Genomic DNA, 16,005 nt, shown 5'->3' with positions numbered 1-16,005 from the left:
TGACGACAACACAACACCCAGTCTCTGAGCGGAGAAAATCTCTTGCCCCAGCAGGGAATCGAACCCGGGCCACTTTGCATTCAGCGGCGCTGGCCACTCAGCTAACGGGGGATGAAAACGGAATGTGTAACTACACAGAGTAAGCCATCACTTGCTCTTGCCTTGCGGTGGCCACCCGTCATTATGTCAGGTCAGTGTTTTTCAGAGGAATTCTAAACGAAAATAATGACTAGCTTAATTAGTGTTGAAATACATAGGTAGCCCATAAGCATATTCTAGTTATTGTTTAACACCTACTTTTACTGTGAACAAGCAAATGTATTGTCGATACACTGACACACATTTAGTGCGATAGAAAGATGCATTCTAATCAAGTCGTCTGGCTAATGTTGCAGATGGCAGTAATGATCCTGAAAATAGGATGCAGACATGTGGTAACTTGCGAACAAGGAAGGTTAGAAGTGGATACGTAGGTAAAACGCGACAATTCGGATATTTCATTACCAGGGAATCAGTAATGTTTGAAAATGGGCTTACAACCCGAAACCTAGGTTGTGCAGTAACATTAATAATAAAATTTGTGAATCAGTGTAAAAATCCCAGCTTGTTTGGATAATTTCATTACTACGATTAATACAACTGTACATTGAACATACACTGAACATGATTTATGATCAACACAGACTCTTTGAAATTATATTTCGATGACAAAATAATATTATTTTCGAGCATATGTGGCATAAGCCGAACTTAAAGTGTTCGGAGTGACCGTTGTAACGCACAGATAGCCTCTCTTTGTTGAGTATATACCCCTTTGATCCAAACTGTATGCTTGATGTGGGAAGAAGTGAGTGGCTGGAAGATAGTTGCTAATAATCTACAGTTATTACGGTACTTACTGAAACAACACACGGTATCTGAACATTGAAAGATGAACAAGCTGACCATACGATATTCAGACCTCCTTGGAAACAACCAGTTATTTCCGCAGATATCCAGCACTGAATACCACTATTCCTACATTCCTTGCAATAAATTTTCATGTGTGTAACAGTATTTATTCTGATTTACATGCGACTAACCGTTAATCTGCTAGAGACAAAAACTTTGTGCACTAAATGTCGCACCCTATACACCCACAAATCATCTACGAATTTAATTACGTATTCTCCTTAATATACAATATTCACTATTTTCTATTCTTTATAATGTACCTGTTTTAAAGACTAGCAGTGTATATTACGTTACGTAATTTCTGGATAAGTGTGTTGTTTTTGCCACAGATAGAAGCTGTTACATTGCATCTGTCACCACTAGAATTTTTCTTAGGTGCTATAGCGGCCACATGTTAATTATGCTCGGTAGACGAGAAAGACGTATGAGTATTTCTCACGTAGTCAGAAGCTGTACAAACCAGCACTGACGCGAATGTGTAAGTGAGCGGGCTCAGGGTAGCGTCAGTCAGAACACACACACGCGACCTGCCTGCTCCAGAGTCCAGCTGCCCCTGACAGTAACTGCGTTACTTCGGCAAGAATAGCGCGTCCGACGTCCCGCGAAACTAAGTTAGGCGCGGCCTCCACACAGTGGGGAGCAAGTCGCCCCCCCCCCCTCCTCCCCTCATCATGACAGCTCGCCGCTTCGACGCCTCCTGTCCTTAGCTTTCACCCGGATTTGTCCGCTCTGGCGGAAGCCGCAGCGGTGTTCTCGAGAAGCCCTGATCAGTTGCATCTACGTTTATACCTCGCAGCTCACTTCATGGCATGCGCCGGTGGGTACTTTATAAACCATTGCCCCTACACACTCTCCACTTTTTCCAGTATCTATTGCGAATGGTGCATGGGAATTTGTTGTTGGCAGGTGACCGTTCCGCTTTAAATTTTATCTTTCTGGACTAGAGACCATTCCTCAGCAGCAGTAGGAGAAAGCGGGTCGATGCTCTGGACACTGACCTGTCATCAGGCGTGCCAGCAGCGACGGAGATTTGACTGTGCTGAGGCATTATTGGGAGACTCACGCACAGAGTGACAATTATTGAACTATATGAAAGAAAATCGTCATAACTTCTGAACGGTTTGCGTTAGGGTGTTCAAACTGCACGGTTGGCCGTGGGGCATGATGGGAATTAGTATTATATGTATGGTTTGGTTTAGAGACGAAGCCCACTTTCATTTGGATGCGTTCGTCAGTAAGCAAAATTGGCTCATTTGGGGCTCTGAGAATCCGCATTTCGCAATCAAGAAGTCTCTCCATTATCAACTGGTGACTGTGTGGTGTGTAGTGTCCAGTCACGGACTAATCGGTGCGATGTTCCTTGATGGCACGGTGACTACCGATCACTACGTGAATGTTTTGGAAGATGATTTCATCTGGATTATCCTAAGTGACCCTGATTTCTACAGGATGTGGTTCATGCAGGACGGAGCTCGACCCCATCAAAGCAGGGAGGACTTAGGGAGCCGTATTCTGGATGTGGGTTATACAGAGGCCACTTCCATTGGCCTCGATTGGCTGCCATGTTCTCCGGATCTGAACACATGCGATTGCTTTCTCTGGGGCTGTATTAACGACAATACAGCATAACCCCAAAACCTTTGATGAGCTGAAAATAGCCAGTGTGGAGGTCATCAACACTACAGCGGCCATGCAGAGTTTCGCTATTCGTCTGCTCCAAATCATCGTTAATGATGGCAGGCATATCGAACATGTCATAACCCAAATCAGAATATCTGTAGTGACGTTTACATGCTGTATAAAGTGTGTGCGCGCGCCGTAGATTATACTAATTTGAGTTTTTTTTTCATGTAGTTCAATAATTATTGCCCTGTATTACCACAGCGGTAACTGCGGTCGCACCGTCTACGACGTCAACAGTAGTGCAAACATTAATCGTCACTTACGTAGCAATAGCATCTGAATTGGCTTCCCTTATAGCTGTCCGAAACCGCGAGAAAGCGGGGGTGACCAATGGCAAGCCTCAAAAACAGGTGTAATTCCAATAGAGACTTGTGGCTTTCAAATTCATCTAGTGCAGAACGTGAATTTAACCTTGATCTGTCAAAGGACGTCTGAAATCAAAAAAGAAATAGAATTCGTGATTCCTGCAGAAAAAAACAACGCATGCGACAGCATGCGCTACCGATATGTTCCAAAACGCCGCGCACAAAAGCGGTTTTTTTCAGGGGCTCATACCTCGGATTCTGTTAATGATATAAAGTAAGGATCGAGTGCTTTGGATAGCCCTTGGGCTAGGGACCATTTGAATACCCAACAGAAGGGTCATATTACTTGTACTGTCCCACAGTAAAAGCTCAAAGTTTGAATGTGGCACACTTCCCCCAGCTTAGGCAAATGGAGCTAATCAGCTAATTTCTTTTCATTAGATGGCGTCTACGGTGCGCATTAAGAACCTTATGGTGGCTCCTGAGAACACCCGAAATAAGCTTTTTTTTTGTCATCTTTTCTGCCGTCAGCAGTAAATTCCTCAAATTTGTCAGTGTATTTTCTAGGCATTTATCTAGAAGTGCAGTCCTCCCGTTTTCGAGAAAAACCCTAAAATTATGGTTTTTGGTTAACAAAGCCGATGCACGGATTCCAAGACGGCTGTGCACAGCAAATGATTTTAATTTGTTCGCTTCTGACTCGGGTTCTTCGGCTGACGTTTCATTTCATGACATTTCGCCAGAACGTCAGAAATATCAACAATCATCAGCGGAAGATCCCGAAACAGAAAACAACAGGCAATTTTTTTAGCAGGTGGCCACGAAAGTGTTAACAATTTTGTGTTATGATGTATTACTAATATCCCGATGGACAATCTTGAAAAATTTCATGTTATCTTTATCTGTTTCCGAAAGACAAAAGTTCAAAGTTGTAAAAAATTAATACGTACGTCAGATCCGGATTGAGGTGGAAATTTAGTTCATAAAGCGACGTAGGACAGAGAAATATGCTGCAAAGTGTCTCCGTTATCATCAAGATTGTTCTCGGTCGCCATGTTTTAGTACTGAAGAACATACAAACTTTTTATGCGCCTAAAATTATGACTGAGGTGCAAACTTACTCTTGATTTGTTTGAATTTGATGTAAGTAATCTACCAAAATTTTACTGACGCATGAAGTTCTTTTCATATGAGTAATGTGCCCTGCTGCAGCAGGGCCAAGAAAGAAACCAGCGGAAAATGCCCGCGAATAAGCTGGCTGAGAAGTCGGGTCCCAGTTGTCTCATCCGACCTTCCTCAGCACCTTTAAAATTTTTCCAAAAATTTAGCTTGAGTATGTATTTGCATTTGTTTGTACTGTGACACAGTGACTACAGGAAAGGGACAGAAAAGTAATTAATAGTGACAGTTGTTGTGGTAGAAAAAGAGTGAAGAAGACAGTGGAAGTGTGAGATAAAGAGAAGGACACAGTGGTAGTGGTAGTGGAATACAGTGCCAGAAGAAGTGGGAGGGAGACAGTGAGATTGGAAGAGGAATAAAGAGAAGGAAGAAGTTGGTAATGGGCGAGAGCCAGTGACAGTAAGAGACAAAGTCTTTGACAGTGAGAACGAAGAAGAGAGAGGTAGTGGCAGAGAGAAGAGACAGCAGCAGTGAGAAGGAATGAATGAGATAGTAGCAGTAAGAAAGAACAAGAGTGAGATAGTGACACTGAGAGAAGACAGTAGTAGTAGGACAGAATGAAAGAGACAGTGGCTGTGAAACAGAAGATAATAACAGAGGGACACAGGTAATGAGTTGGGCTGAATGAGGATGGGGAAGTGGGAGTTGATGGGATGACCTACTTACAGCGATGGGCTAGTGTGGTGCTAAGAGTTTTGGGAAAATTTATAAAGATGCTGAAGACAGTAAAATGAGGCAACTTGTACTCCACATTTCAGACTGCATCTGTTAAAATGGAGCATTTTCGCCTCTTTCTGCTTCTCCTATAGGAACATTTTTCCTGTGCTTAACGTTATGACCACACCTTCCGAACTAGGGCTGGAAACAATTCGAGCGCAAAACTTGACTCTTGAGACGCCCGTTTAAGAAATAGTGTTATTCTTAGCTAGAGACGAAACTATTTTACAAATTAGGATGAAAATTGGACGACAAACGCTGATTTCAGTGTTTTCATAGGCGTACTCTCCGTGCACATTGGTTTGCAGAAGCATGTCCCACGGCTTTTGCAGAAGCATGTCCTACCATATATTAAAGTGCAAGGATTCTGCGTATGGGTTGTTTTTGACTACTGACTAAAGACTCGTGCAGCGTGCTAGCAAGTTGGATACCTAAGTGCACACTGTACCTGCACGAGCAAGCCCCTAATTTTCCGCCTATATACCAAAGAAGCAATGACGGAAATAAAAGAAAGCTTTCAGAATGGGATTAAAATTTAGGACGAAACAATACTAAGATTAACAGGTGACATTCCTGTCTTCAGTGAGGAGAAAGTGCAGGACTTATCGATAATGGATCGAAACGTCGAATTGCTGGAAATGGATTGAGGGAAGACCAAAGACTAAAATAATAAGGAGCAGCAGGAATGATACTTGCGATAAAATTGATGACCACGAGATAGATGAAAGTATTCAGCTACCTTGGAAGCACAGCATCACATGGAGGATGAAGTAGGTCATGAAAAGGTGACTAACAGTTGCAAAAGAAAGATATTAGTATCAAATACAGGCATTCATTTGCGTAAGATATTTATGAGAATGTACGTTTGGAGCGTAGCATTGTGTGCTAGTGATTTATGGAATACGGCAAAACCGTATAAGAAAAGAATTGAAGTGTTTGAGGTCGGATGCTATGTTTAAAATTACCTTGACAGGTAATCTAAGGAAAGACGAGCTTCTCCGATGAATCGTCTAGGAGGGAACACATTAACAACTAGAAGGGGTACGATATACGACCGTGTCAACACATCAAGAAATAACTTCCTTGAGAGAACTGTAGAGGATAAAAAGTATAGGGGAAGACAGAGATCGGAAATTATTCCACAAGCAACTATGTACGTTGGATGCAAATGCTCCTCCTCGATGGACAACGGCCCTCTTGTAGTGTGTGCCAATAGATTTGGATGAACGTCTCCACGATGGTTCCCATGTTGCTAAATGAACCTGTAACGAAATGTGCCGCTCTTCTTTGGATGTTCTTTATTTCTTATATAAATCCTGGCTTGTTAATGTCCAAACTGACTGACAATGCATTGTCAGTTGCAGAGTATCGCTCTTCCATCTGTCTAAACAGTGTCCACAATAAAATAATTGACACACACACACGGCTCAGTCAAGCAATGCACCTCGTTACATGGTGTATTCATCCTACGAACGAGTACTGGCTACCGGTCCTTAGTAACACTCCACCACCATCCACAAGAAGATCATATTCATTGCTATACGTATGTACAAGAGTAGAAAAACAGCCCATATTCATTCAGAAATATGATCATTAGAGCCTCACCGACTGCAGAGTAGATAACCTTCATGGCGCACAGCAGTCAGCCTGGCGGACAGTAATTTTAACGTTTAAGAATCCTGGAACGATCAACGGCAGGAGTAATCTTTCATAAAGCACTACAGACCAGTCGAATCTCCCTGGAAGTGACCAGCAGATTTTCCTCTACTCTGACGAAAATGGTGCGTATTGAATCGGATCCGAACTAACGGCGGCAGATGTGGAACATAGCCACACCAATGTGGATGAAAGTCCTCCCCTGCATGCGACTGTGGCGAAGAGCAGCAAACAGTGCACGATGTAACATTTGAATGTTCCCTCAGAGCATTCAAAGGGACCACGGAAGATCTACACAATTTGTCTGTAGAAACTTCTGATTGGGTTTGAAGCCTGAACTTAGAGCTATGAATCAATTATGGACTTGCGATTGTGTGCATCTTTGTAAAAACTGCATACTTGTCGCAAATAATTGTCTGGTATTTCTGCTGTCATCACACGATAAGGAAAATAAATCGGTCTAACGAATGTTTTGTAACATACTTCCTTCGTGGTTTGACTACTATCATGAATGTAAAGTTACCACTACTACTTGCCTCTGAAAAATGTGCTGTATTTCAATTTCTTTAGCAAGCTTTAAGAGTTTCCACATAAAAAATTCGGAAACATTACTTTTCAGGATGCGCTCTTTCTCTGTGCAACACACGTTTTCTTGCCTTAGTATCTACCTTCGCATTCCACACTCTCCATTCCCCTCTTGGGCGCCAGACCCCAGCTTAACACCGACTGCCTCCGCTCCCTTTAATTTTCCCTACCCCAATACATATTCTTGGCCTCTTCACTCTTTTTGATTGCTTGTACTACAAACGTCCTTAGAGACGTGCTCACATTGGCCACTCGGCTCCTTTCCACACTGATGCCTTTCTTGCTATTCTCCAGTGACTTTCCTGGTATAGCTGTCGTCTGGAAACCAACTATACTATCTTTACATGAAAGTAACACCTCGAACTAGACGTCCCACATCCTTTCGATGTTTGCAAATCCCGCAGCCCCTGTCGTTCCATAACAGTACTAGCGGTCGAAAACGCTTCGTAGCAAATATTGCCATGCATGTTTTAACTTTGCTGTGTCCAAGCTTCCCAGACGAACTGCACCAGAATGCGAAGATGGGCCTGCCTTCCTTCTTCCCAAGGACGCGGCACAACATGCAACATGACCATTATACAGGCAGATATCCACCTCGCGACCAAAGTAGCTGGGTACCCACACTCCCACTTCATCCAAAGAATGACCAGTATGTAACTTACCAGTATCTTTAGATTAAAGCCTCGTAACCTGACTCTTCACAAAACCATAAGTGAATTATTACACCGTACGACGAAAGAGTTACGCAATTTGATCACAACTGATATTCGTACAGGTATCGACGGAAAATGCGAGATTATAACTTTGGTGACCGATGGATGGATATGTGATGCTGCAGCGCAGTTTTGCCTCGCAGGTGACAAGGATAGTACGCAGGAAACATACCGATAGCAGGGCATAACGTCTCCGCGAATTTGATTCCGTGTACTTAGTTGGACAGTAACTACACCTAGCAGTCGCGTTTGAGAGAGGGGCTGTAGTTGGACTCAAACAAGCTGGTTGGAGTAATCAGCAAATAGATCGATATTTCAATAGGAGCGACGCTACTGTTCAACGATGTTGGCAGGAAAGGGTGAACTACGTCAGAAAGCAGCGTCAAGAAAGAAGCTAACGACCTAGGGACACAACGGTACATGAAGACCGAGTAGTTGTCAGACAGGCACTCACTGCCACGGATTCATCATTATTCCACGGTCCGACCCCGGTAGCTGAGTGGTCAGCGCGACAGACTGTCAATCCAAAGGGCCCGGGTTTGATTCCCGGCTGGGTCGGAGATTTTCTCCGCTCAGGGACTGGGTGTTGTGTTGTCCTAATCATCATAATTTCATCCACATCGACGCGCAAGTCGCCGAAGTGGCGTCAAATCGAAAGACTTGCACCAGGCGAACGGTCTACCCGACGGGAGGCCCTCGTCACACGACATTTCATTTTTCATTATTCCACTGTCCGACGTACAGTTGATGCTTCAGTGAAGACAAGCACAAACAATAGGCGGTTCACAGGAAGCGGGGTGAGCTCCGACGCCCCCTGCTTCGACTGTAATTGACCTCTGCGTACCAACAACACACCGTTCACAGTAGTGTAAGGCACGTTAAGCCTGGACTCTCATAGACTGTCTAAGAATTGTCTGTAGTGATGCGTCCCGCTTCGAATTGAGCCGCGATGATCAATGGAGAAGCTTCTGGAAACACCCCCAGAAAGCGGTATGGTACCAGCCTGATGGTCCCCCGCCATAGGGCCCTAAGATCAGGAGTCTACAGTGCCATTTCGTCTCTTTGACTATCATCTGCGGCACACTTAGAGCACAGCTGTAAGGTGACAATATTCTACCCCCCGGTTTTGTTGCCCTTCATAGCAAGCCATCCTGGCCTTATATTTCAGCAAGATAATGCCCGTCCGCACACGACGAGACTTTCTAATGCTTGTCTTCGTGCTTGCTAAACCATGCCTTGGCCAGCAACGCCGCCGGATCACTTCCTAATTCAGAACGTTGGGAACACTATGAGCAGGTCCCTCAAGCCACCTAAGGAGTTTGTCGATCTAACGCGCCAATTGGAAAGAATTCGCACGACATCTCTCAGGAGGACATGACATATATGAAGTTTATCAATTAATGCCAAGCCCAGTAAGTGCTTGCATAAGGTACAGAAGCGGCCAACGCGTTATTGACTTGCTCAGTTTCTGAAACTCTTTCTCTTTAATAAAATCAATTCATCTACATCTACATATAATCTACTCTAGCCACCAAACGGTTTGTGGCGGAGGGCACTATTGGTACCAAAGCCATATTTCCTCCTCTGTTCCACTCGCGGACCGCGGGAGAGAAAAACGACTGTCTGACCGCCTTAGTACGAGCTGTAATTTCCCTTATCTTTGAATGGTGATCATTGCGCGATTTGAAAGTTGGCGGTAATGATATATGCTCTACATCCTCGGCGAAGATCGGATTTTGGAATTTAGTCAGCAGCCCCTTCCGTTTAGCGCGTCGTCTATCTGCAAGTGTGTCCCACTTCGAACTTTCTATGAGATTGGTAACGCTCTCGCGATGGCTAAATGTACCAGTCACGAATCTTCCCTCTCATCTTTGGAGCTTCTCAATCTCTTGACTCAGACCCAACTGATAAGGGTCCCGTACAGACTAACAATACTCTAAGACAGGACGAACTAACGTATTGTAAACAATTTCCTTTGTTGAAGGAGTGCATCGCTTCAGGATTCTACCAATATACCGCAATCTGGAGTTCGCCTAACGCGTTATTTGTGTAATCCGATCGTTCCATTTGAGATAAAAAAATGGTTCAAATGGCTCTGAGCACTGTGGGACTTAACACGTGAGGTCATCAGTCCCTTAGAACTTAGAACTACTTAAACCTAACTAACCTAAGGACATCACACACATCCATGCCCGAGGCAGGATTCGAACCTGCGACCGTGGCGGTCGCGCGGAAGCGCCTAGAACCACTCGTCCACAGCGGCCGGCATTTGAAATCATTTCGAATAGTCACACCCAGATACTTGATGGATGTTACCGCTTCCAAAGACTGGTCATTTATTTTGTACTCGTACATTAATGGGGATTTTCGCTTTGTTATACGGAGTAGGCTACACTTAATCGTATTGAGAGATAACTGCCACTCATTACAGGAGGCATTTATTTTCTGCAAATCTGCATTTATTTATTCACTACTTTCGTGTGATACTACTTTCCTGTAACCTACAGTAACATCGGCAAACAGTCATATGGCGCTGTCAATACTATCAACCAGATTACGTAAATCGTGAAAAGGAGCGGACCTATTACGCTGCCCTGGGGCACACCTGATGTTAGGCTTGTTTCTGTTGAAGTCTCCCCATTCAGGACGACATACTGCTCTCTGTCTGCTATAAAACTTTCTATCCACCCACATATGTCATCGGATAGACCGTAAGCGCGCACTTTTTGGATCAAGCGACAGTGCGGAACTGCGTCGAACGCCTTTCAAAAGTTGAGGAATATGGCATCAAGCTGGGAGTCGGTATCTAGAGCCAGTTGTATATCATGCACAAAGAGGGCCACCTGTGTCTCTCATGACCGCTGTTTCCTAAAACCGTGTTGGTTTCTGCAGATGAATTTCTCAGAATCTAGAAAGATCATTATGTCTGAACACAAAATACGTTCCATGATTCTAAAACAATCGATGTCAGTGAAATTGGCCGGTAATTACGTGCATCCAATTTTCTACCCTTTTTTATAGATTGCTATGACCTATGCCTTCTTCCAGTCCCGTGGAACTTCCCGCTGTTCCAATGATTTCTGACAGATGATGGACAAGAATGGTGCTGTTTTTTGTAGCATAGTCAAAATAAAATTTTACGGCGATACCGTCTGGGCCAGATGCCTTAAAAAAAGTGTTCAAATGTGTGTGAAGTCCTATGGGACTTAACTGCTAAGGTCATTACAGTTCCAGGAACACTAAACACTATGTCAGCCATACTTGCGTTTCTTCCATAGTTGAAAGAGGGAATGACGCTACAGTCCTCTACCATAAACGAGTTTTTGAAAGCTAGGTTTAGAATTTCTGCCTTCAGTTTATCATCATCCGTTACATTACCCGTACTGTCTTCAAGAGAAGGTATTGAATTATTTGTAACGTTCATAGATTTTACGTACGAACAAAATTTTTTGTGGTTATTTTTTGAATCTGCAAGATAAAATATTGCTTTCAAATTCGTTAAAAGAATCTCTCATTGACCTTTGACAGCTGCTTTCACTTCGCATAATTTCTGTTTTTGCAGTAATTTGTTCGTCTGTGAATGTACCGACATCCATCGATTTCCATCCCATTCGCATAACTCCTTCGTGATGCCTCATTTTTATTAGTATTATTTTTTAGATTGTACACTCCTGGAAATTGAAATAAGAACACCGTGAATTCATTGTCCCAGGAAGGGGAAACTTTATTGACACATTCCTGGGGTCAGATACATCACATGATCACACTGACAGAACCACAGGCACATAGACACAGGCAACAGAGCATGCACAATGTCGGCACTAGTACAGTGTATATCCACCTTTCGCAGCAATGCAGGCTGCTATTCTCCCATGGAGACGATCGTAGAGATGCTGGATGTAGTCCTGTGGAACGGCTTGCCATGCCATTTCCACCTGGCGCCTCAGTTGGACCAGCGTTCGTGCTGGACGTGCAGACCGCGTGAGACGACGCTTCATCCAGTCCCAAACATGCTCAATGGGGGACATATCCGGAGATCTTGCTGGCCAGGGTAGTTGACTTACACCTTCTAGAGCACGTTGGGTGGCACGGGATACATGCGGACGTGCATTGTCCTGTTGGAACAGCAAGTTCCCTTGCCGGTCTAGGAATGGTAGAACGATGGGTTCGATGACGGTTTGGATGTACCATGCACTATTCAGTGTCCCCTCGACGATCACCAGTGGTGTACGGCCAGTGTAGGAGATCGCTCCCCACACCATGATGCCGGGTGCTGGCCCTGTGTGCCTCGGTCGTATGCAGTCCTGATTGTGGCGCTCACCTGCACGGCGCCAAACACGCATACGACCATCATTGGCACCAAGGCAGAAGCGACTCTCATCGCTGAAGACGACACGTCTCCATTCGTCCCTCCATTCACGCCTGTCGCGACACCACTGGAGGCGGGCTGCACGATGTTGGGGCGTGAGCGGAAGACGGCCTAACGGTGTGCGGGACCGTAGCCCAGCTTCATGGAGACGGTTGCGAATGGTCCTCGCCGATACCCCAGGAGCAACAGTGTCCCTAATTTGCTGGGAAGTGGCGGTGCGGTCCCCTACGGCACTGCGTAGGATCCTACGGTCTTGGCGTGCATCCGTGCGTCGCTGCGGTCCGGTCCCAGGTCGACGGGCACGTGCACCTTCCGCCGACCACTGGCGACAACATCGATGTACTGTGGAGACCTCACGCCCCACGTGTTGAGCAATTCGGCGGTACGTCCACCCGGCCTCCCGCATGCCCACTATACGCCCTCGCTCAAAGTCCGTCAACTGCACATACGGTTCACGTCCACGCTGTCGCGGCATGCTACCAGTGTTAAAGACTGCGATGGAGCTCCGTATGCCACGGCAAACTGGCTGACACCGACGGCGGCGGTGCACAAATGCTGCGCAGCTAGCGCCATTCGACGGCCAACACCGCGGTTCCTGGTGTGTCCGCTGTGCCGTGCGTGTGATCATTGCTAGTACAGCCCTCTCGCAGTGTCCGGAGCAAGTATGGTTGGTCTGACACACCGGTGTCAATGTGTTCTTTTTTCCATTTCCAGGAGTGTATTAATGAGCTTTAAACACTGCAGCAGGCTACAGTGTTTTTCACGATTACTACTCGACTGGCGAGCTAATCGTGGGTTATGTGGGCGTGTCCGCAGGTGCCGTCCAAGAACGTGTCCGACCACATCCTGAAGCTGACCGTGCTGGACGCGGGGCGCGCCAAGCGCCGCAACGTGATCGGCCACGTGTCGCTGCCGCTGCGCGAGTTGGGCACTGGCGGCGAGCAGCGCCTCTTCAACATGGACCTCGAGAAGGTGCGTCACGGCGACCACTGCGTTCCGTGCGAGATTATCGACTACAGTGCAGTGTGCACCAGCTCAAGGTGGCATCGACCCAACAACAAACCCTTACTGAATCATCCTACCTCAAAATTTCCTAGCGTTTCTCCCTAGAGTTTGCTACCTTTGGTGCCGGCCGGAGTGGCCGAGCGGTTCTAGGCGCTACAGTCTGGAACCGCGCGACCGCTGCGGTCGCAGGTTCGAATCCTGCCTCGGGCATGGATGTGTGTCATGTCCATAGGTTAGTTAGGTTTAAGTAGTTCTAAGTTCTAGGGGACTGATGACCTCAGAAGTTAAGCCCCATAGTGCTCAGAGCCATTTGAACCATTTTGTTACCTTTGGTGTCTGCTCTGACGCCAAATACACTGCCGTTCAAACTTAAAGCAACAAACCGAAATATCCTCGGTGTAACAAAGCAGCTTAAATCACTTAATAAAGGCAAGGCCTCCGGTCCAGATTGTATACCAGTCACGTTCTTATCAGAGTATGCTGATCAAATAGCTCCATATTTAGTAATTATACAGGGTGGTCCATTGATCGTGACCGGGCCAAATATCTCCCGAAATAAGCGTCAAACGAAAAAACTACAAAGAACGAAACTTGTCTAGCTTGAAGGGGGAAACCAGATGGCGCTATGGTTGGCCCGCTAGATGGCGCTGCCATAGGTCAAACGGTCAAACGGATATCAACTGCGTTTTTTTGTTTTTTTTTTTAGACCCCCATTCAATATCGATTGCACCCGTACCATATTTCTATGCACCAGGAAACGCATGGCGACGACTTAGAACGTCGTGTACAGTTCTGCCACTGGGCACAAGAGAAATCACGCGACGATGACAGATATTTTGCATGCGTTCTATTTAGCGACGAAGCGTCATTCACCAACAGCGGCAACGTAAACGGGCTTAATATGCACTACTGGACAACGGAAAATCCACGATGGCTGAGACTAGTGGAACATCAGCGACCTTGGCGGATTAATGTATGGTGCGGCATTATGCGAGAGAGGATAATTGGCCCCCATTTTATCGATGGCAATCTAAATGGTGCAATGTATGCTGATTTCCTACGTAATGTTCTACCGATGTTACAACAAGATGTTTCACTGCATGACAGATTGGCGATGTACTGCCAACGTGACGGATGTCCGGCACATAGCTCGCGTGCGGTTGAAGCGGTGTTGAACAGCATATTTCATCACAGGTGGATTGGTCGTCCAAGCACCATACCATGGCCCGCACGTTCACCGGTTCTGACGTCCCCGGATTTCTTTCTGTGGGGAAAGTTGAGGGATATTTGCTATCGTGATCCACCGAGAACGCCTTACAACATGCGTCAGCGCATTGCCAATGCATGTGCGATCATTACGGAAGGCGAACTACTCGCTGTTGAGAGGAATGTCGTTCCACGTATTGCCAAATGCATTGAGGCTGACGGACATCATTTTGATCATTTATTGCATTAATGCGTTATTTACAGGTAATCACGCTGCAACAGCTTGCGCTCTCATAAATGATAAGTTCACAAAGGTACATATATCAAATTGGAACAACCGAAATAAAATGTTCAAACGTACCTACGTTCTGTATTTAAAAAAACCTACCTCTTACCAACTGTTCATCTAAAATTGTGAGCCATGTGTTTGTGACTATTACAGCGCCATCTATCACAAAGCGAAAAAAGTGGTCCAACTAAAACATTCATATTTCTTTACGTACTACACGAATATGTAATAAAAAATGAGGGTTCCTATTTTAAAAAAACGCTGTTGATATCCGTTTGACCTATGGCATCGCCATCCAACGGGCTAACCATAGCGCCATCTGGTTTCCCCCTTCAAGCTAGACAAGTTTCGTTCTTTGTACTTTTTCGTTTGACGCTTATTTCGTGAGATATCTGGCCCGGTCATGATCAATGGACCATCCTGTATACAACTACTCGCTCATAGAAAGATACGCACCTAAAGACTGGAAAATTGCTCAAGTCACACCAACACCCAAAAAGGGAAGTAGGAATAATCCGCTGAATTACAGGCCTCTGTCACTAACGTCAATTTTCAGCAGGGTTTTGGAACATATACCATATTGAAACATTATGAAGTATCTCGAACAAAACATTTTATGCACATATAGTCAGCACGGATTCAGAAAATATCGTTCTTGCGAAACACAACTAGCTCTTTATGCTCATGAAGTAATAAGTGCTATCGACAGGGGATGTCAAATTGATTTCATATTTTTAGATTTCCAGAAGGCTTTCGACACCGTTCCTCGAAAGCATCTTCTAACCAAACTGCATACCCATGGGATATCGCCTCAGATGTGCGACTGAATTCGTGATTTCCTGTCAGAAAGGTCACAGTTCGTAGTAATAGACGGAAAGTCATCGAGTAAAACAGAAGTAATATCCGGCGTTTCCCATGGAAGTGTTATAAGCCCGCTATTGTTCCTGATCTATATTAACGACATAGGAGACAATCTAAGCAGCCGTCTTAGATTGTTTGCAGATGATGCTGTCATTTACCGTCTTGTAAAGTCATCAGATGACCAAAACGACTTGCAAAATGATTTAGATAAGATATCTGTATGGTGCGAAAAGTGGCAATTGAGCCTGAATAAAGAAAAGTGTGAAGTTATTCACATGAGTACTAAAAGAAATCAGCTAAATTTCGATTACGCGATAACTCACACATATCTGAGGGCTGTGAATTCAACTAAATACTTAGGGATTACAATTACAAACATCCTAAACTGGAACGATCACATAGATAATATCGTAGGTAGAGCAAACCAAAGACTGCGATTCATTGGCAGAACACATAGGAGGTGCAACATGTCTGCCAAAGAGA

General features: G+C 45.1%; 1 protein-coding gene across 1 annotated transcript in view; it reads left to right on the top strand.

Annotated features, from left to right (window-relative positions):
* LOC126235536 (synaptotagmin-15-like) overlaps nt 1-16,005 on the top strand; it is a gene marked incomplete at its 5' end in the record, with an annotated part of 252,552 nt that overhangs the window by 208,579 nt on the left and 27,968 nt on the right. Inside the window, one exon of the mRNA XM_049944255.1 lies at nt 12,978-13,133. Coding sequence (XP_049800212.1) covers nt 12,978-13,133 — 156 coding nt within the window. The remainder of the gene's footprint in view (nt 1-12,977; nt 13,134-16,005) is intronic.

The sequence above is a fragment of the Schistocerca nitens genome, chromosome 2 (genome assembly GCF_023898315.1).
Source record: "Schistocerca nitens isolate TAMUIC-IGC-003100 chromosome 2, iqSchNite1.1, whole genome shotgun sequence".
Classification (NCBI taxonomy): domain Eukaryota; kingdom Metazoa; phylum Arthropoda; class Insecta; order Orthoptera; family Acrididae; genus Schistocerca; species Schistocerca nitens.
The sequence above is the reverse complement of the archived record's forward strand: the minus strand, read 5'-3'. Positions and strand labels throughout refer to the sequence as shown.